This window comes from Enoplosus armatus, chromosome 21 (genome assembly GCF_043641665.1).
Source record: "Enoplosus armatus isolate fEnoArm2 chromosome 21, fEnoArm2.hap1, whole genome shotgun sequence".
NCBI lineage: Eukaryota > Metazoa > Chordata > Actinopteri > Centrarchiformes > Enoplosidae > Enoplosus > Enoplosus armatus.
The window spans coordinates 1720694-1742618 of NC_092200.1; the positions used below are offsets into that span (position 1 = coordinate 1720694).

General features: G+C 43.7%; 1 protein-coding gene across 1 annotated transcript in view; it reads left to right on the forward strand.

Moving 5' to 3' along the window:
• LOC139303967 (sodium channel protein type 5 subunit alpha-like) overlaps positions 1-21925 on the forward strand; it is a 124192-nt gene that overhangs the window by 15725 nt on the left and 86542 nt on the right. The window contains exons 6-8 of the mRNA XM_070927784.1: positions 5619-5710; positions 7626-7868; positions 13772-13835. Of these exons, the coding sequence (XP_070783885.1) occupies positions 5619-5710; positions 7626-7868; positions 13772-13835 (399 nt within the window). The remainder of the gene's footprint in view (positions 1-5618; positions 5711-7625; positions 7869-13771; positions 13836-21925) is intronic.

Here is a 21925-nt window from a genome sequence, read left to right on the forward strand (position 1 = left end):
CACACCAGGACGGCCTTTTAATGTCGCTGCTGTCCTGCTTATGATTATTAACTTCAGTTGAATGGTTACTCGATCGTGTCTTTCCCCTTTTAAAAACTGCATGAGTTCAAAATATATATGAATATACAGTATATCTATACTTTAAGAGAAACAAATATGAAGTAAAGTAGATGACCGAGGAGAGCTGAACATCTCATCTCTGATCGGTTCCTTTTCAGATGGGGAAATAAAATATCCAAAAACATACAGACATACATACAAACAATGCAAACAACAAACCTACAGAAACAGTGAAACAGAAAAGACAACAGGCCCTAAATGAATGATTTGCTGGCGGGATGATAGGCGCGATGAATAAGATGACTTTACTCTTTACTTAAGAGAAAAGTGGCTCCCTCAGTGACACCCATGCATTTTCCAAATTACAGGTTTGAAAAGCCGAAGGCTCCCTAAACTCACTCAGCACATAAATGACTGTCAAACCGTCAATCGCCAGTCGCTTTGTCTCAGGAAGAAAAAGAGCGTGACCTGTCCACTCCAGTAATTGACTGACTGATGGAAAATCGCTGCGGTTTGGTTTGGTTAGCGATCAGGCGGCGATCAATCAGAGAGCTGAGGAGCGGGAGGCGTGCAGCGAGGGACGCCGCGGGGAAGATAAACGATCAGAATGAACCGATGGGATCGATAGTTGACCCCGAGGCTGGCTCCGAGGTTAGCGTGCGGTGTAATGAAGAGGTGTCACCTCCACCGCGGCCGCTCGCTAAATTGAAGCGTCTTGATGAAGGTGCCCTCAGATGGTGGGAAGCCGCGTCTGCACGGTTACATAATACCACCCTGACGACCTGCCGCCAAATCCCTCAGAGGGAAAAATGGCTTCACTTAAAGGACAAAGTCACCATTAAAACAGTTAGCTCTTAAAACACACTGCTGATGTACTTTACATTCTGTCTGCGTTCAGTCTCCACCTATACTGATCATTTGCTTTGCTCAATATGTTTTGGAGGGAACATGAGTTCTGCCTGGAAGCGTGACATCGCTGCACCACAGAGGAGTCTTAGGGAGGTGGTTGGGTGGCGTTCAAAGGGCGGGACTTTGACACCAGAGACCGGGGTTCACGTGCTACGACCAACAACACTTCAGCGTTGGGGAAAGATGGCGGTTTTGGTTAGATACTGAGAAGGTCCGTGTTTTTGAAAACAAGCGAGACCACCATCTTCCCCTAACCTTAGGAGTGGGGGTATGTTCGCACAGAAACTAGTTAGTGAGAAGATCCAAAAGGTTTATACCTGTTCCAACCGGCCACAGTGGAAGGTGGAGTGAGGAGAGAGCCGGTCAGACGGTCTCTCCTGGAGGACATTCATAGTGCTGCTCTTGGTTTCTCACGTGAAAACTGAAGTGGTGTCACAAATGAAAAAGGAACGCTGGCATTACAGTGACGGCTTCGTACGATGAAGCTTATGTTGCACTTTTATACATAGACAACACTCCTGTGTTACTTTTTTAACTTCCCTTGAACATAATTTATGAGGGGACAGATTTCGCCATATAAAACTTAGATGATACTGCAGATTTCCTCAAGTTATTAACTTAATGTCCACAGAACATGTGTGATGTTAATGAGACACATCTATCAGGGTTAAGCGGCCTGCAGTGAGACGTCTGAATGAAGCTGTTCATCTGAGGGATTAAATGAAGTAATTGGAGGGTTTGATCCACGAGCACCAATTATCCCTTCTTCTGAGAGTATCACTAAAGTGAGAGGAAATAAGTATATTTAGCACACTAATTACTAATTTATCAATATGTTATCTTGTCTGTTGGGGGTCACCCAGCATTTTTTCTTGAAATATATTAAACGTACAGCTTTTCTGATTTACATCAAAACCAACACGTGTTCAAAAAATATCAGCGTGAAGTCACAACTCATCAACGTGTGACTCTTACAAACTGCACTCTTTAAAGGCTCCACTGTCTGTACCGCAGCCCTCCTCTAGTCACTGGGAAAAGGCATTCTGGGAAATTGAGTCTATGAGGGAACGAAAGTTTTCTTTTAAAATACTGTTAATGTTTCACCTGCTCCTTCCTTCATGTTTGTCCACTGTTCAGTGACGAAGTGTGGATCTCTCGTTTGGACACACACACACACACACACACAAACACACACACACACACACACACACACACACACACACACACACACACACACACACACACACACACACACACAATGTCAGTAAGTGTGTGTCCTTGAACCGAGGGCCACCCTGCGGTCAGATGGATCTTTAGCAGGACAGGGACACATAAGTCACCTCTTCACACACAGACACACACACACACACACACACACACACACACACACACACACACACACACACACACACACACACACAGGATGGAGAACATGTTGAGTGAATGTGCGGTCATATACACAAAAAATACCATGATAGTGCATCTATGGACACACACACACACACACACACACACACACTCCGCCCCTGACACATCACCCCTCTGTTGCCCGGGCTTTATTAAAACCAGAGTGATGGTCGGTAAATAGACACACACACACACACACACACACACACACACACACACACACACACACACACACACACACACACACTAAATGTCTGATTGATGCTCTCCTTCCCTCCCACTGAGTCAGGATTCCCATGGTAACAGAGTCCATCACCCTCCCCTCCACACACACACACACACACTCGGCCCGCCCCTGTGTTACTGATATTGCTGGTGTAATGACATGTTAATGGCTGCCATCACCAGACCAGCAGCACCAGACTCGTCAGCCATTTTCACAGCATTAAAGGTGCAACATTTTATATCTTCTCAGCGTAATAAAAATCCTCCATAAATCCTCACTATGTTAATTAAAAGGCATCTGAATTATTACCTTAAAGACATGAGGTTTGCACCGAATTTGGAGGGAAATCTGCTGCTTTACAGCTCATAACAGATAGAGGGCGCTGAGGGTGCAGTTGCATAGTGGACGCCAGTTAAATGCAAGTTTAGACAAGGACGCAAACCTGAAAATGCTTCAACTTTAACAAAACAATTTGCAGGTAAATTCATGGACATTTTGAGACTAGAAAATAAGAAAGAGACTGAAAGGAAATAACACATAACAACATAACACACCCGGTCGATGCATATGCTGCGAGCTAACGTCTGTGCAGTCGAAGCAATTAAACTTGTGTGACGCGTATTCATCCTGAAGCACTGTAACAAAGCGAAGGGAGCCAGAGGTTTCACAGTTTCCCCCTCAGAAGATGGTGGAAGACGTCACTCTGGTGGATAACAATCATTTAGACAACTGACCCAAATATATTTGCTCCCTCCCACAACACCTTAGAGGTCTTCTGGGAAATGAGAACCAATTTTAACTCTGCCTCCCATATTGTTTATAATATGATAAAACTGACAATAATCAAATTCATTACGTGTTAGAATTCCTGTGGACGTTCTCAGTCAGTCAGTTAAACCACTTTGTTTATGTTCACAGGCTGCAAATTCACACTGCAAAGAGGGTTTTCCCTTTCCGCTTGTTTCTTTTCGTTGTGTTTGGAGGCAGGAAAACGTTTCAGCACATCATTCTGAGGTTGAAGTGATTCCATTTTAAACTCATGAAAGTAAATTCGTCAGTATATTGATTGAAAACCAAGTAACAAAAAGACAAAAAAGGTTGACCCAACATGGAGACACACATTACCATCAGAGCAGAACTGATCCTTTGGCCTCCCCAGTGTGAAGTGTCTCTGCCGGTCATCTCTACCTGCATCTAAACGGCCTGTTCTGGCTGCTGTGCCCCCCCCGCCTCCACTGTAATTCAATCAGCCTGCCAGTCAACGGCGGTGAAATATGAGCCGTTAGCAGCTTGGGATCAGATGACTCAATCTAACCGGGGGCCCAAAATGGCTGCCGTCGCCTGGCGCCCTCCCGGCTCTCGTGGCCTCGTCTGATTCGATCTAAAAGGCAGAGAAGTGGGACCTTCACAGCCCGGCTGCGTACAAACATCACATTTTACGTTTTAGTTTGAATTCAACAGATTTCGTAGTACTTTTTTACCTGAATGTGTCTGGATGCTGAACCAGCAGCTACGTGGCCACATTTCTATATGTACACATAAACATGTACATTACTTAATTAATTACTTATCGATAGGACGGTGAAAAAGCTAATCCCATGTGGTCCTTGAGAGGAAGATATTCATCATCGCGATATTCATTTCCAACACAGGATTACAGATGTTATATATCTTGATGTTCATAGGACACTAAGGTGAAAAAGACACACTTTCATTTGTTTTTATTTTTGGTGAATTTGGTGCTCTAACAAATCAAGTTGTGCTTTTAAATCATGACCACAGTATTTTCAGACTTTGTTATGTTTTTCTTCTTTTGTTGTATGTTGACAACCACCACACTGCCCCCTACAGGCTGTTAACAGAGTTTATCAAAGTAGGGAACCTGCAGGCGCTGAGAACCTTTAGAGTGCTGAGAGCCCTGAAAACTATCTCAGTCATCCCAGGTAAGGCCTCACCACCACCAGGGGGCGACAAGGGACAGGAAAAAAAACAAACACTCGTCATCGTGACGTCATCGTTACGTCGTCGTGAACGTCCTCTCTTGTTCGTCCCATGTCTGCCGTGTCTTGCAGCACCAGCCCCCGCCCACTTCCCACTCTCTGCCCAATCAGGGGTCACCGGTGTAATCACCTGATCTGAACTGACGACACAGAAAAGAAGGAAAAGTCAGATATGTAAAAGCTGAACACATGATCCTCAACTGGAGATGTCTGATTTAGAATCACTGGCAGCGGTTTGTTGTTTGGGTAACTAGCTAATATTTTGGGATTTGAGCCCTCTTCAGCTACTGCTGTGAAGGTGAGTAATTGGCTGATCCTAAGCACCGCCCCCTAGTTACTGTTGCTATGACAGACAACTTTCAGTTAGTTACACTTTTTAGTTACGTACGGTTTGTTTTAGGTAGCGTTATATATTATATATTGCACAGGTACATTTTAACCTTGTGGTTTGTATGTAGCATAACTTTGCTAATTAGCACATTGCAGGCAGATTGGATGCTAAGCAAACAATAGTTATTGTTTACCAGTCAACAGTTTTCAGTCACAGTAAACACAAACCTTTTGGAACAAAGCGAAACAAGAAATGTATAGACGTCAACTCTGGGAGCTTGTGACGTATTTTTCACTATTTTATAGACAGTAGACCAAAGAATTAATGGGTTAATCAGGGTAATTGATGGTTAAAATAAATGTTAATTGCAGCCCCACCCAAAAATACGTTTACAAGTTACTAAACAGCCCTTATATTAGCTACTAAATTGTTATTGATGAGGCTGAACCTCGTCTCCAGTTTATATCCATGTGAGCAGGCGTGACCATCTGATTTCCCCTTCTTAATAGTCACTGTCTCGGGCTCGAACCTCCACTGTTGCCGCCCGACCTGGCCTGTCTTCTACTGTATCTCTCTCTGTATCTCCATTTCTCTTTCCCTCTGTGTCGGCTCGTTGTTGCTCAGTGTTGGTCATACCCCTCTGTGTGTGTCTGTTCTTGTGCTTCTGTCTCCCGGCTTGTTGCAGATATGTGACTGAGTTTGTGGACCTCGGTAATGTGTCAGCCTTAAGGACGTTCAGGGTGCTGCGAGCGCTCAAAACCATCTCTGTCATCCCAGGTGAGGAAGCGAACGCAGGGGAGTGAATATCAAACGCACCCCTCCTGGCCGGAGCCTGCTGGAAGCACTAAATCAGTGGCTGTGTTTGAAATCTCATCCTGCATACTGCCTACTGAGTACTATCCCATCTCCTCTCTGACATATACTCTGATAAAGTACACATACCTGTAGGTAGTATGCAGAAAGAAGCACTGAAGTCTTCCTGATAGTTGGGTGTGAGTGGACATCAGAGGCTTAGCAAACAGCAACTTTACGCAAAACAACTCCAGACAGACACTAAATTCACGTGTCATTGAGTTTGTCAACTAAACTATACGCCTGATTTACTGCAAACATTACTGACATAAAGTTTAAACAGCATCAGAAAACAAAAAGACTGTGGTTCAGTAGCATTTTATCAAATCTGAACCCAATCGAATCATTCTGATCCATTATTAAACTGACTACACTGCAGCCGCTGGGACACAACTTATTACCTGATTCAAACACTGGCTGTCCTGATATAAAATGTTATGAATGAAAGTTATACTGACAGAGAACAAACACCTGCCTGCAGTTTAATTCTGGTACTTCATCAAGTTCCTTTCAGAATTAGCGCTAATTAGCTTCAGCTGATATAATCTGCTGCTGGTGATGTTTGTCATCTCAACCGGTGACCGCAACAGTGCTGAACACGGGGAACCCTGCTGATAATGATTATCACACTGCCCGTCGCTAACGGAGGCGAAACAGGAACAACAGGAACGATCCAAGATGGAGCCCAATTCTATACGTAGATTGGAACTTTAAACGACCAGTCGTCCTCATCACGCTTCCACATGTGGAACTGAACCTGTTGCTGGCTAGCCTCTGTATGTTTCCACTGTGCATGTTAGCATGCAGCGCTAACAGCGTTATTAACACGTCTTTAGAACGTGATTAAAAGGCGTTCATGTTAGTGGCCTTGTTATAACAATGTCTACAACATGTTATAACTACATCACAGTAGCAGCAACGTGTCGAAAGCATGTCGTACCTGCAGCCATCGCTAAATATAATCACACTAGTCGTTCATTAGCTTACAGACGCTTCCAAGAAACACTGCTGATTATTATTATCATTATTATCTATTAACCATCGTGAGCAAATTTGAAACTGTGTCTGTTTCTAATGAATTCACTGAAACCAAAAAGTGCTTTCAAGAGATGAAAAAGTGTGAAGAGAAACTGGCTGTTTCTTTGATTCTGTTTGGATCCTCGAGGACGTCAACTTGTCTGCAGCCTCTGTGTTCTGAGTGTTTCGTTCCTGCTGTTTTTACCGTGTGTGTTTATCTTAATGTGAGTGTTGTGGCCTGTTTTGCTTCGTTTTGTTGGTGATGATGATGACGGTGACTTTTTTTTTTTTCCCACAGTGAAAAACTTAAAGCTGCTGTCAGATGAAAACCTTCACAAATTATTAACAAACGAACACGAACGAATCTCTGATCCACATGTGGCGAGACGAGATTTTCACCTAACAGCAGAGTTATATTTCTATATTTCCTGCTTTGTTATTATGGTGCATGAAGATGGCTGCCCTCCGTGTTGACTCCATAATCTGACACTGACATTGCTTTAAAACAAAAAACTGAACGTTTTTCATTGACAAATTCAAAATCGGCTTTAACTCCATTTGGGACTGAAATATTTTGGATTGTGCGTATTGATGCTTTAAGTGGAGGCGGCTGCCATCTTTATGGTCCCTGATCCATTGATTAAAGTAGTTCAGCGTATATTAAATGTATGTTTCTTTAATTTGATCAAATAGAGGCTAATTAATTATTAATTTAAATGATCTATTTAATCAAAGACTGGTTTTGATTTGAGCTCGCGGCCACAATAACATTACTCTAAATATTAATCCTGTCTGCGTCCTTGCGTCCTCGGCGGTCTGGCAGGCCTGAAGACCATCGTTGGCGCTCTGATCCAGTCAGTGAAGAAGCTGGCCGACGTGATGATCCTCACCGTCTTCTGTCTGAGCGTCTTCGCCCTCATCGGCCTGCAGCTCTTCATGGGAAACCTGCGGCAGAAGTGCGTCCGCAGCTCGGCGCACTGCGTCAACGCCAGCCTGCCGGCCAACACCTCCTTCTACTGCAACAACAAGACCTGGGCCTCCCTGAAGGACTTCATCAACGACGAGGGTGAGAACCAAACTCGAAACTGGTGCTTTGAACATGATGAGTAGCTCAGCCCGGCTTCGTTGACATCGGAGCTAATGGCTCATCGCTTTTATCGCTGCTGAAAATAATTCATCTTAGAAACTCGCTCTGTTTGAAGGGTAACTCACTGTCACACCTTGGGTCTAGCTCCCAGCTCAACCTTCACGTTGGATCAGGCTTTGTTTCGTCCCCGCAGACGCACCGCTTCAGACGTACGCTATAAAAGCTTGTATTTTACACAACGTTTTAAAGTTATTATTCAACCTTTCGTCTGCTATTTGTCAGTGACTACGTTTTACATAACGAGGTGTCGGCTAATTTTTAAAACGTTTTAACGTTTTGATAACCCTTAATGTTATTACACTAACGTTAGCTAGCTACCGTCAATGAATGACGTCATCCTGCAGTTTCCTTTGTGTCTCTTCAGGATTATATGTAATGGACGTAGTTTTTCCACATGTCCGTCCTGTGAATGTATTGTAGTTCTGTTGGGAGAGACGTCTCACTCTCTGAGCGTGTCTCCCTGCAGACCAGGTGTTCGGACGTACAGCGGCTTTGATTGTCTCAGATGTTTCAGGCAGCTCAGGTTTGGTCTCACACTTTGCTGACGCCGGAAATATATTAACATGTCTTGTCGGTCTTTAACTGTGATAAGTCTTTCCATCAATTATTGTGATAAACAGCCAGCATACTGCTAATCACCCACTCAGGAAACAACTGGTGTGTGTGTGTGTGTGTGTGTGTGTGTGTGTGTGTGTGTGTGTGTGTGTCGTGATTTGACCATTAAACAGATACCGAAGATGTGAAAAATTATAATAATACAACATTTCACCGCCGGGGGAATTTAGATTCACGACCTCAGCAACTGTTGTTGTCAGTAAAATAATAATAAGAATAAAACATTTCTAACATCAAAAGCAGAGAGACAGCAGAGCAGAACAAGACGGGCTTCTAGTATGTTCTGTAGAGTGTGTGTGTGTGTGTGTGTGTGTGTGTGTGTGTGTGTGTGTCATGCTGCAGTGGTGACTGGTGTTTCCTAAATGGACTGGACAATGCCAGGTTGTCACCGTAGTTACAACTGACGTCAATAAAGACACACACACACACACACACACACACACACACACACACACACACACACACACCACATGCACGTTTTCAGGGGTGTGATGTGTGTACAAGCAGTTCAGCTGGAACACACACACACACACACACACACACACACACACACACACACAGACACACAGAGGTCATGTGAGGTCAGTTGTATACACTATTTGACATGTCAGGCATGTTGACCAGAGAACATAATATACGTCACACACACACACACACAGTACATATAAGCACATACATGCAGCACACACACACACACACACACACACACACACACAGTACATATAAGCACATACATGCAGCACACACACACACACACACACACACAGGTCGAGGTCAGGGTTAAGGAAACACTTAACGCTGCTGTCAGATGAAACCTGAGCTGCACGTCGTCTTTTTTTCTTCACGGAACCGAAACACTGGACCGCCCGTGTGTCACTGCACACGTTCATATTATTAATGACAATTATTGATTATTAACGATAATCTACGTTCAGCAGGACATTACATTTAACTCACGAGAAATCGATTCTTTCTTATGTTTCGTGTCATTAGTTTTTCTGTTTTTAGTTCATTTTCACATCTTTGATTTCTTGTTCTTTATCTTGTGTCCCTTTTCCTTTTTCTCTCATGTCTTCTCGTGTTGTCCTCTCTCTGCTTTCTCTTTTCTTGTCGCAGGTTTTCTTTTTTCTCCTTCTGTCTTTACTTCTTTTATCTGATATGAAAGAAAGTCTGGTTCATTGCACAGAGGAGAAACTGTAAATACACACACGTAAAGCATCACTTCATACAAATAAAGACGTTTTTATACTCATGACGTCTTTAATTCACCTGCAGAATTAATACGATTTAATTCTCTCCTTCTACCAGTTTTTGGGAGTTTCTCGGGAGGCTGTGACGCCCTCTGACTCTTTAAAAAACCATTATGACTCTTTCATTTAGTATTTTTCTTTTCATCCATACAAATAAACTAAAAGCCACCGAAGCACAGACACGTTTCGAGCTCAGATTTAAAAGCAAACCTTACTCTTTTTTTTCCAGTTAGTTCTTTCAGGTTAGGAGCAGTGGACGTAGATTCACACACCAGCAACAAGAGGAGAGATGTCCCCTTAAAAATACACTCCGGCATAATCAGACTCCCTCATTATCCAAAAACAGATGTGCAATTATTTCAAGTAAGCCTGAAGAAGAGAGGGAGGCCTGCACTGACCAGACACAAGCAGTGTTACAGCCCGTACTTCTGTTGAAGGGTGAAACCACAACTTTGAGCTTACAGTAATGGGGTTTTGTCGGGACATGCTGCTTCTTGCTAATGTACCTTCTATTTATTCATTTCCAGTTGGGTTTGCCATCCATCACATCAAACAAATGTCCCCTGCAGGCTCCCGTATCGACCTCTAAAAGCTGCCGTGAAACCCGAGAGCTGAGCTGCGGCGTTAAAGCTCGTCCCGTTCGGCTGCTCTGAAAACAGCCCTCAGTGGGAGATCAATGGCGGATGTTCGCCGTGCTAAACATTTCCCATCATGCCGTGTTGGTTCTGTCTGGTCAGAGCCGGCTGACAGCAGCAGTCGTCCCCGGCGCTTCTTGTTGGCGGATTCAATAAGTGAATATCAACAGACATCATGTTCAGTCCATTTCCAGATGGAGCTGATATTACCGGTTTCATACAGGAAGCAGAAACTTGTTCATTCTTCATGCTGAATCAGTTCATCGTCAGTGTGCGTGCATGCAGATTACTTCCCTGCTGACACCTGGCAATAACCCCTTGAGCCTGATTTTACCCTTAAATGTTCCCTTAAGCGTTTTTAAAATCAAAAACATCGTCTTAAAGGCAGCGAAACGGCAGTTAGAGCGTCTTTAGCTTCCGGACTGTGTGTAATGATGTAGAAGTATGTATAAGTGGTGGGTTCAGAGTGCAGGATGAGTTATCAAAACAAGAGGCATTTTGATATATAAATACTCAAAAAAGGATTTCAGAACCATTAATGCAGAGAAGAAGCTGGAGGTGAACATCACACTGACACATAAGATGCACATTAAACCACGCTCTTATTTCTTAGCGCTGACAGCACATTTCTCCTTCACTCCACTGCACCTTCACCTTTCTGTCTGTGTGGACGTTCTCTGGCGTTTTCTTATGAACAAATGTACATTTTGTCCCGTTCGTGGCCTGTAGTTATTGTGACATGTTGCTGCACAGACCCACATTCTTTATCACATATACTTTAGTTATTTCTGCGACAGTGCACATTAATAAACATCAGAGTTAGTTGGTTTTTGGACAGATGTTACAAAGTCCAAAAACCGAAAATAAGACAGTATACTGAGTAAAGAGTTTCTTAGCCTGATATATTCGCTGTGTTTCAGGACTTTAGGATCACAGAAAGTGCGGCAGTTCAACATCGTTACATGTTCTGAATAATAAAGCAGCCGGTGAAGATACGCTTATACGTTTTGACAAACTAATCTCAGCTCAGTAGCTGTTTCTTAAACACATCTCGCAGTCTTTCACTTTTTATCTTTATCTGCAAATGATTTGGTCCAGAGTGAACTTTCCCTCTCAGATACACAGAAACACAGTCAACTTTAGTGGCTGCTGTTCATCTCATTTGATCCACTCTTTTCTTTACTTAAAGTTAAATACTCAATAATACAGATTCCGTCGTGGTTTTGTCCACCTTCTGCCGCTGTGACACAAGTGCATGAATGGTTGATGAATGGAGGGCAGATTAACAAGATTAACAGCGTCTCAGTGTATTTCACTTTGGCCAATAACTCTCTGTCGTACCTGCAGACTTTCATCATGTAAATGTATCTCTTGCAGATGAAAATGCTCGAGGGGAGGGTGGAGGTGTATTTAGTCTTTTGCTGTTTTGAGTCTGAAAAGAAATGAAATTAAGCCCACTCTCTCGATATCCTGTAGAGACAATTTTCCAAGTTTCTGCAGCTCTGTAAAATCTTCTCAGACGGGGGTCGCTCTGAAAAAACCTTTATTAAATGTCAGTCCGTTGGCTAATATGCATTTATTTGGGGGGAGTTCTGGAAACCTGAATTTGCAGGTAATGACTTTAAGTAGACTGTTCGTATCTGCTTTGTCTGGGGATAAAATGCCTCAGTGACTAATCTCAGTGCTGCGTAAAGGGTTGCTGGTTACTTTGAGCTTGTGAACAAAAGCTCTCCAGACCTCAGAAGTTTTTGTTGGCGAGCGGGGATGCAGCCTCCCAGATGCACTCGATAACAAATGAATGGCTGCGCTCCTAAAAAGCTTAAGTGCCTTTGGTGCAGCGGCGGTCAGACGCGGTCAGAGCCCAACAGAAGCACCACAGAACCGGTTTTGTTTGTCAGAAGGGGAAAACTTTGCACGTGTACCGCAACAATAAAGGGAAGAAGAAGAAGAAGAAGAACAAAGCTTTGATTTTCTTTGTGGACTTTGAAATGTTGAAATGCTTTGTTTCTCTCTGACAAGCTGAGGTTTTACTGAAAAGTGCTTAAACTTTGTTCGCCGGGTGCAGCGGCTTCTTTTGTTTCCCTGAGTACATTTAATGAAGTGCGATAAGAACATGACGCCCATTTTTCTATTGGAATGCCATGTAATCGGTCATAATGACTGGAGTTAAATGCATGTGGTCCGAATTGTGTGTTGAATAAAAGATAAGTACCCTGAGTTCCCGTAAGGCGAATGGATGAAAATGTCAACCATCATTTAAGGTCACTGTTTCTGTTCAAACGTTACTTCTGATGCAGAGATCCACCATCTGTCAGGTTCCCCATCTCTGTTATGTAAGGTTGACTCACCGAGGAACAGCTTTTCACTATGAAGAATACACCTGTGGAAATCACAACAGGTGTCTGCAATCACTTTCTACAATCTGTATCAGACTCCAAAGTAACTTTGAAGACGTTTCTTTTACAAACTGGGACTTATTGTCATAGTCTGTCGTTCCAGTCAGTGATGATGACGGTTTAGTTAATAACTCCACCGCAGAGAAGCCGGGAAGCCGCAGCTTTAATGGCACCACATCCTTGGTGGCTGGTGGTGATGGTGACATTTACGTTTGTGGGAAAGACGCTCCTCCATTTTTGACTCAGCTGGTCTCTGTTCTCTCAAAGGTCGCCACATTCATTCACTTTGCCTTTGTGGGTGAATCACAGCGATTCTGTTAAATGTATGTCGATCCAGAGTTGACCAAGTGACCAAACCCTTAACCGTGTAGTCCATGTGTCATCACAACGTCATCAGATCAGAGTTGAAGTAGATTATCTAAATCACTGATTTCTCTATTGGCTGTGTCCTCGAGTAAAACACTAAAATCCCCCCATCGTCCGACTCTTTGTAGCAGGGCTGGTTAAATACATTTATTCCCATCCTCCGAATAAATACTGTATCCACAAACCACAACAAAAGTTAAGGCGCACTTGTTTTCTTCCTGCTGAAGTGCATTAAAAGCTCGTGTCTGATACTTTTGTGTGTTTGGGGTGGAGAAGTGCTTGAAGTACCCCATGTGATGACGGTAAAGTGTATTAATGTACTTGGCTTGTGGTCAGATTTAAGTGTTGAATAGATGCTCAGCAAACCGTGGTTCCTGTAATGGTTTTTGTTTTATGGCCTCCTGCTCGGTGTCTAACCAGCCAAAACGCAGGAGCTGAGTTTGATGAGTTTATAGATCCTGCAGTAGCACAGACGGAGCTGAACACTAAGCCGGAAGGGTCACCTGAACTTACCTGAAACACCCCGACATGTAAAAATGTCATTTTATCTTTTTTTCCAGACAACTTCTACAAGGTGGAGGGGGCCAAGGATGCCTTAATCTGTGGGAACGGCAGCGACGCAGGGTGAGTGGACTCTTTCTCTTCATGTTTGGCTGGAAGCTGGGAAAAGGTGGAGGTGGAGGTGGCTGTGGGTGTTTGAGCTGGACCCACCTCCCAGCTGAAGTTGGTGGAGCTTGTCGAAGGGACGGATTCTGAAATGTGTGGCGTTTGTGAGCTTTGTGGTCGGGAGGTCAAACTCAGAGGACAATCCGTGAGTTCATTGTGAAAAGGATCATGTGACTGTGGTCATTTCTTGAATTAAACATGTTGAGGAAATGATGACGCTTTGGAAGGAGCTGTGTCAAGTCTGACAAACGTCCTCAAGCCATCAGTTGAGGCTGAAGACTACAAGACAGACCTCTGTAGCTGCTGCAGGCTACATTAGCCGCTACTAGCATAACACACCCGAATCTCAGACCGAGCTGTCAATGGTCGAGTTGCATTGTGGGTAATGTAGGTGCCAGGTTTTGACGAGGAAGAAGAATGTGTGAAATTGGCTGACAGTGTTAGAGGAGTGCAGCGAAGCTCTTTCAATAATGTAATGAAGATTTTGGTCTCCATCCGGATTATGTTTCTTTTGAATGAATAAAAGAAATGTTTAGGTTTTGGTGGCTAGTCAAACAGGTCTTTGGAGACGTGGCGTTATGCATTATGTTTATAAAACCCCTGCTATGGTCCTGTTTTCGTCCTCCTTCAGGATGATTTAAACCCTCTGACAGAGAACTCTGCGTCCTGAAATTCTGTCCTCACCCAAACACCTGAAACCATCTCAACTTGCAGAGGGCACGTCAAAACTAGGCCTGGATCCTGTTGGGTCCTACCGGGGTCAGTTTGGGCAGAAACTAAACTTTTCCCCGGGGCTTCTCACACCACCATCATCCATCAGCCCTGGGGTAAGACCCTCAACTGGCCCAGAGCTTACTATAAGCCTTTGTTTAATATCTACAAGTGTGAACAGTGAAATAGTTTCAAGATAAATATCTTTGGGCTTTCTGTGTCCTGAGGTGATGATTAGCTCGCAGCTAAGAAACACAAGTGTGAAAAGCTTTTGTTTTGGAAGAGGCGAGAACATCACTGTCTCTTTATTTTCCTGTCACTCATCCAACATGGCGGCTTGTCACTTATAACCTTCAATAACCACGTCAACATTCAGATTTCTATTCGTCCGAGTCTGATAACAACTGAGAACCAAACTGCTGCCTGTTTGGAGCTGTTTGAAAATGCAAACAGAGTAAAGATGGAAACAGATTTGGCTTCGCGAGGTTCCAAACAAACAGCAGGTTGAGTCTTTAGTTCTGCAAATATTTTTCTCAGAGGTAGAGCTGATCTGAAAGCAGAAGATTTCTTCTTTGTTGGGTGAAATCTGAGTGGCTGGAGACCAAATAAAGTTTTCTTGGCTAAATGATGCTGAAACTGATAATAAACTACTCGTCATTCAGGTTGATCAGTGCTACTTAGTTAGCAAAGCTGATGGAGAAACTTTTGTCAAAAGTCTCCCTGATAAATGATGAAGGACACAAATATTGTTGAGATGCACTTCAGTGATTTTACCCGCTAAGACCAGTTTAATGGTTTTGTTGAGAGCTGCTCAGCCTGTAAAGACAGTTGTATAATGTCTCTTTGTCTTTGTCAAGTGTGAGAAAATTACCTTGATGATGTCACAGTGATGTCATCAGGGTTACATCTTGGCTTGGGCTTGAAGACTACAAATATATATATATATATATATATATATATATATATATATATATATATATGCATATCCCACACAAGGAACTAAGCCCCTGTTGTGTCAGTGTCTTTTGTTTTTTAAAGAGTCTCTCAAGTCCTCCATGTTTACCAACTACTAAACTGAAGTATGGAGCCCTCAAAAATGTAATTTTTTGTGCACACAAGACATTAACTTGTGCGTACAATTTAAAAAAAAAAAAAAAAAAAAAAACCACATCTATATGTCAAGACTTCGGGGGCTCCATACTGGAGTACCCCTTTAATGCAACCGTTTCCTACACCAACATGCTTTAGGGTTTAAGAACCAATAGAAATCTCCTGGTTTGGGCTTTCTGAATTCTCATTTAAAACCCATTTATATCACGTCTGAATTTAAAGTGTTTGCGGCTCTGACCAATGTGTGGTAGATTCAGTAAATCAGCTCCTAAAACTCCAGCCTGCGTCTCTCTTCTGTCTCATTTAAATCATTGTAGTGTGTGTTTTGGCTGAGCTTCCTGCTGCAAAAAGAAGCTGTGCTGTGTCTCATCATCGGTTTGAATATTGCTGCCGGTGCCACGTACTGCAGTGTTGTGTGACATGTCAGAAAGGACTAGCATCTGTGCTGACCATCCACGCTGAGAGCAGGACGCTGACAGACTCTGAATGAGACACAAACATGACAATACAACAGTGTGTGTGTGTGTGTGTGTGTGTGTGTAAAAAAAGTCATCCAACTCAAAGTAGTGGTGCCTCTGGGGAAACAGTTAGCCTGAGTTAGCCTGAAGCTAGCTGACCATGCCATGTGAAACCTGTCTAAAGATGCAAACACATAGCTAGCAGGCTAACAGGACAGTCAGGAAGCTAAGCGACGCGTATCTCGGTGAAGGAAACACGCTACAGGGAGAGTCAGAAGAAGAAGAGAAAGGAGAGGAGGTTCAGAAGAGGTGAAACAGAAAGGAGGATGGGCAAAAGAGAAAAAGGAAGAGAAGATACAGACAGAGGGAGGAAGATAAATGAGAAAGTAGATGGACGGATGGGTATTAGAGGAGACAGGAGGAAGAGGAGGAGGGAGAGGAAGAACAGAAGGATGGGAGGATGGAGCGAGGGCATAGGAGAGTGAAGCAGATAACGGAGAGAAATAATGGGATGTGAATAGATGGGAAAGAAGAAAAAGGGGGGAGAGAAGAGAGATAAAATGAGATAAGGTGAGAGGATAAAGAGAGAGAGACAGATGGGGCAGCCAAAAACAGGAAAGCAGAAGGTCTTACAATCTCTATAGAGAGAAGGAGAGCATTGATTGGATAGATGGAGGGAAGGGGGGGGGGGGGTAAATGGATAGAGAGAAGAGGAGGAAAACAAGAGAAAAGACAAAAATGAATGGATTAAAATAGGCAGAAAGAAAGTAAGAAAGCAACAAAATTAAAGAAAGAGGGTAAAAAGCAGGTAATGATAAAGTACAAGGGAAGATAAATGAGGATGAAGAGATGAGGAGAAAAACAAGGGAACAAAGAGGGCTGTAAAGAATGAAGGGGTGCGAAGAGAGAAGTGGAATGTAACAGACAGACAAAGAGACGGACTCCTGTACAGAAGAAGAAGAAGAAGAAGAAGAAGAAGAAGAAGAGCTGCTGAGTTGGAGGCTCGCAGAGCAGAAGAGGTCAATTAAACCTCAGCACTTTGCAGCCAAACTCCTTCAATCACTCTAAAATCACCTTCATCTAAACGCTGCTCATCAGATGAATGTGATCACGCCTGTTAATAACCTTTAGTTGTCAAGAAAACTGTCCCCATCCGTGTAATTGACCCCAAAATATAGATATTTTTGGGGGCTTTACGATGTGAGAAACAGAGTGTCCACACCAGAAGAATGACACCATTGGTTGTTCATTCAGATGCCTGAGGTGACATATGTTTACACCTGACGAGGATCTCGAACAGAAGTACTGTGTTCTTGTTATATTGCCTCCAAGCCTCTAAGGGAGGAGACTGAGGTGGATGGTAATGACTTTGACACCAGAGACTGCTGCTTGCTTCATGTGTCCTAATATGACCACGATTGTTCTTTAACCTCAACAGTCTGTGGAGACGCGTCGGCCATCTTTATATACAGTCTGTGGAGACGCGTCGGCCATCTTTATATACAGTCTGTGGAGACGCGTCGGCCATCTTTATATACAGTCTGTGGTGGAGACGAGTCAGCCATCTTTATATACAGTCTGTGGAGACGAGTCGGCCATCTTTATATACAGTCTGTGGTGGAGACGAGTCGGCCATCTTTATATACAGTCTGTGGAGACGAGTCGGCCATCTTTATATACAGTCTGTGGTGGAGACGAGTCGGCCATCTTTATATACAGTCTGTGGTGGAGACGAGTCGGCCATCTTTATATACAGTCTGTGGAGACGAGTCGGCCATCTTTATATACAGTCTGTGGATCAACCTTTTTATTGCTAATGTTTGTTGCATATTTATATAAAACTCTCCACTTTTACCCTTCAACCCTCCACAATAAAACGTTTGGTGCCATTCTGTGTCAGAGCGTTCAACGTGGACCAACTTTCAGTGACGTGAATGTTCGTCATGTTGGTTTTGAGATTGTGAAAGATTTTCTCTCATTGAGTCAAAGTGAGTCAACAGAGAGAGAGAGAGAGAGAGAGAGAGAGAGAGAGAGAGGCTGCTGGAGGATGAAAGAGAGAGAGAGAAAGATGAGAGAGCGAGTAGTGATGACAGTGATGTTGATCACAGTGTTGTTTGCTTCCTGTGCTGAAGCTGCTCTGCTCACGCATGATGCTGATTCGCCGAGCCTGAGGGCAAAGGTCACTGAGCTAACCCACGCTGACACACACACTGACATACTGCGACTCCTACAACCAGCTGCACAGACACAATCGCGGGCGCTTTATTAGCCAACTGCAGTACGTTTGTTTTGGGAACGTTCGGCCACATCACACGCAGTCGGAGTGACGGATATCTGTTTAGAAGAAGTTAATCAGACTGATTTGTCCTTTTGCTTTCACTCCATTATTCAGTCTGACGTTGTGCTCATGTTAGGATGTTCTGTTTGGGAGGGGGAGTTACTTTGTCCTGACCAAGGACGAGTAACGTATCTGTCCCGGAGACGTCATTCCCCATTAACTGAAGCTGTGGTGGAACGGTTCACGTTTGTCAAGTCAGCCGTAGAAATATACTAAATATTAAGCCGTTTCATCCACACTTGTTGCCATTTTTCTGTTGCTATCTTTGAGGCTCTGGCACAGGAAGTTGACGTCCCCATTCTTAATCCCGTCTACATTGACTGGCCGTTACTGAGCAGATCACCGGACATCGATTCATAACAGTTATCCCGACAATAATTAACGGTTAGCCTCAGACGTCTAGTATAAATGTTAGCTTGGTTATAAAACCTAATTTAACAAACCAACGATCCCAAAACAGCTGTAGTGACAGAGGAGATGATGCTCTAAAAGTGAGTTTATACGACAAAGCAGTAGAGAGAAGTGCTGGAGCTAGTTTCTTGTGTCAGCTGGAAGTTGATTACCGAGTCAAAGCCTGAGGACGCAGCACACAATGGCAAACCTTCATGTTATCAAAATGAGCTGGAGGGTCTTTACAAACTGAGACGGTATCTGTGTGCCTGACAGCGGCAGAGCGCTCACTCCAGGTATTTCTGCATTTTGCTGCATCATGGCCTCGGCTCGCCTCAGGAGACGGCGTGTTGGCACGGCTAAGCAGTCTGGCAGCATCTGCTCGGCCGCACTGTTCGCTTTATCCGTCCGCATCTGCCCGTGTGAGGAACGCCGCTTGCCTGAGGGGCGGGGTCACGGAGCAAACAAAGGTCTGGGTTTTAAAAAAAAAGCGATGAATGTGGATGTGAGGAAAGCAGTGCTGAGGATGATGAGGAGTGTATCTGGAGAGGTCCGTGTGATTTATCAGCTTGCGTTGAGTGCTTAGAGGACTGGATGTGTCTGTACTCGAGGTCCAAGTACCACATGTCCCAGTTCAAAGTCTACATTTAACTAGTGATTAATGATAAATGAAGTTTCAATATGTGCTTGATTTATCCGAATAATGCCCACTTGAAATGTTGCTCTGACATTTGCTTTTGACGGTCTAGCTCTAGCGAGCAAAGCCAGATCCTGAGATCACGAACAGTCTGATCTCGTGTACCAGTGCCGCTGGTGGCGCTGCAGCATTTCAGCTGAAATCTTATAGTTGCTGCTGCCAAATGAGTTTGACTGAAGGTAAAGTTGAGGTTCATGTTTTGGGCAGTTAAAGTTGTACAACAGCGCTGCCTTTGTGGCCCTTCGGCTCCTTCCAAAATAATAAATACGTAGTGTGTGAAACCTGAATTATTTTACTGTAAATATACATTGCAGTGAGGATAGTCCGGCTGAGCTGCTTCAGAAAGCTCCCCAGGTTTTATTTTGCATGTTGTATCACCTCAAAAGTCTAAACTCGAAACAAATAAGATAATAAGATTTATAAGTTCTGTATTTTTCCATTTTCCAACCACTTCTTTTATTTCCTCTGGCTCACGGTGAGGCTGATGTTCTGCAGGTAATTTCATGTCAGATCTGGAATGAAACATAAAAACTGAATGATAGAAAAACTCCAATTGTGCTCCAATTCAAACGAGGTAAACCTGCTGAGTGGAAACCCACTAACTGGAGGGATTTCAGTTGTTCTTTAGTGAGTGGAGCCAATCACGGCCGGGTTCAGCTGTAATGCTTTTAATTAGTCTGAAACTGCCTGGACAAAAAGGAGAGAGTGAAAATGCAATAACTTTAAATGCAGCCAGTCAGTAAATATTCTGTTATAAACAGTGTTTATATGAATAGAGGAATATAAAATATTAATAGTGATATCAAAAGATGTGACCTATAAAATATGTGCGTGCAGTTTGTCACGTGACCCGTCAGTATTCTGCTGACATGCCTGCAACATGCCAACCACACGGCCAGCACGCAGCAACGATAGGGAATGACAGCCGGCCCGACGGGCTGCCTCGTTAGGGATGCTAATTAGCGGCCGTCGTTAGGGGCTCTCGTTACGGGAGCTCGCTGGCATGCAGCATGTGACCCGTGAGGTCACTGGGAGGAAGTCGTTCTGCGCTGAGAGGAAGTGATACGAGGCTGTTAGGAGCCGCGGGATCCCAGAGGGCAGGAGCCTGAATCTCCCGTTTCTCCTGCTGAAAGGAATGCTGATTTACCAGGACAGCGTCCAAGCAGTCCCACTTGGTTTATTTATCCTGAATCTGCGCTGCTTTAATGTGGTTTAAAAGTAGAGAATCTTAGTCCCACTTTGTACCTGTCATTTCATCATCAGTTTTACATTCGAGACTTTGGCATTGACGCGTGTGTTCCAGTCACTGAACTACTTAAGCCAATATTTCCCTGAAAAATAAACAGAATACAAAAAGCACCAAACATGTTTTTGAAAGCATGTCCAAAATCCTCAAAGACTTTTTTTTTAATGCCCATGTTGGAAATATTCCCTTCTGAATACAGTGAAGTAGAATTTTAACTCATTTCACAAGGTGCATCTTTCTTCCTTGAGCCAAAAAGAAAGAAGAAGCACCTGATAACACGGTTTAAAAATCTACTTCACTGCACACTTGATGGAATATTTCCAATATGGGCAGGATGGAGCGGTCTTGAGGGGTTTGGGAAAAGCATTCAAACACCTGGCTGGTTTAACTTTATTTTTTGACAAAATGAGCAGCTTATTTCTATGACTGGAGTGTAATCACCAGTGCAAAAATCTCAAATTAGAGGAAATAGAGGCACAAACTGGAGCTACAGTCAAACCACAATCTTACGTCTGTATTATTGAGCTCTCCGAGCATTCGTCATCCTTCCACACATCCGTCCATCCTCCTGCCTCCTCTGGGTTTTGGTAGCAGCAGGCCAAGCAAAGTAGCCCAGACGTCCTTCTCTCCACTCGTGTCCTTCAGCTCCCCCTGGGGGTCCCGAGTCGTTCCCAGGCCAGATGGGATTTATGATACCAGTGCGTTCTGGGTCGCATCCCAGGTGGACGTGCCCGGAAAACCTCCACAGGGAGGAGCCAGGAGTCCAGTCGGCATCCTGATCAGTTCAGGTGGAACTGAACGCAGACCCGTGAAAGGAGTTTTGGCTGCTTGTGTGTGTGATCTCATTGTTTTGGTCGCTACCCAATGTTCACGACCGTCCTGCAGGTGAGGATCGGGACAGACTGTAGATGGACTGGCAAAATGAGAGCTTTCCCTGTCCCTCTCCACCTGTTCCAGTTGTCATAACGATAAACTATAGAGCACTTTACACACAACACAGTTGATCTTAAGAAAAGGAACAAAACAAAAATGGAAGAAATAAAATAAAGTTGAAAACAAATACTTAATATAAAGAATATTACAGTTTGAAATACTTTC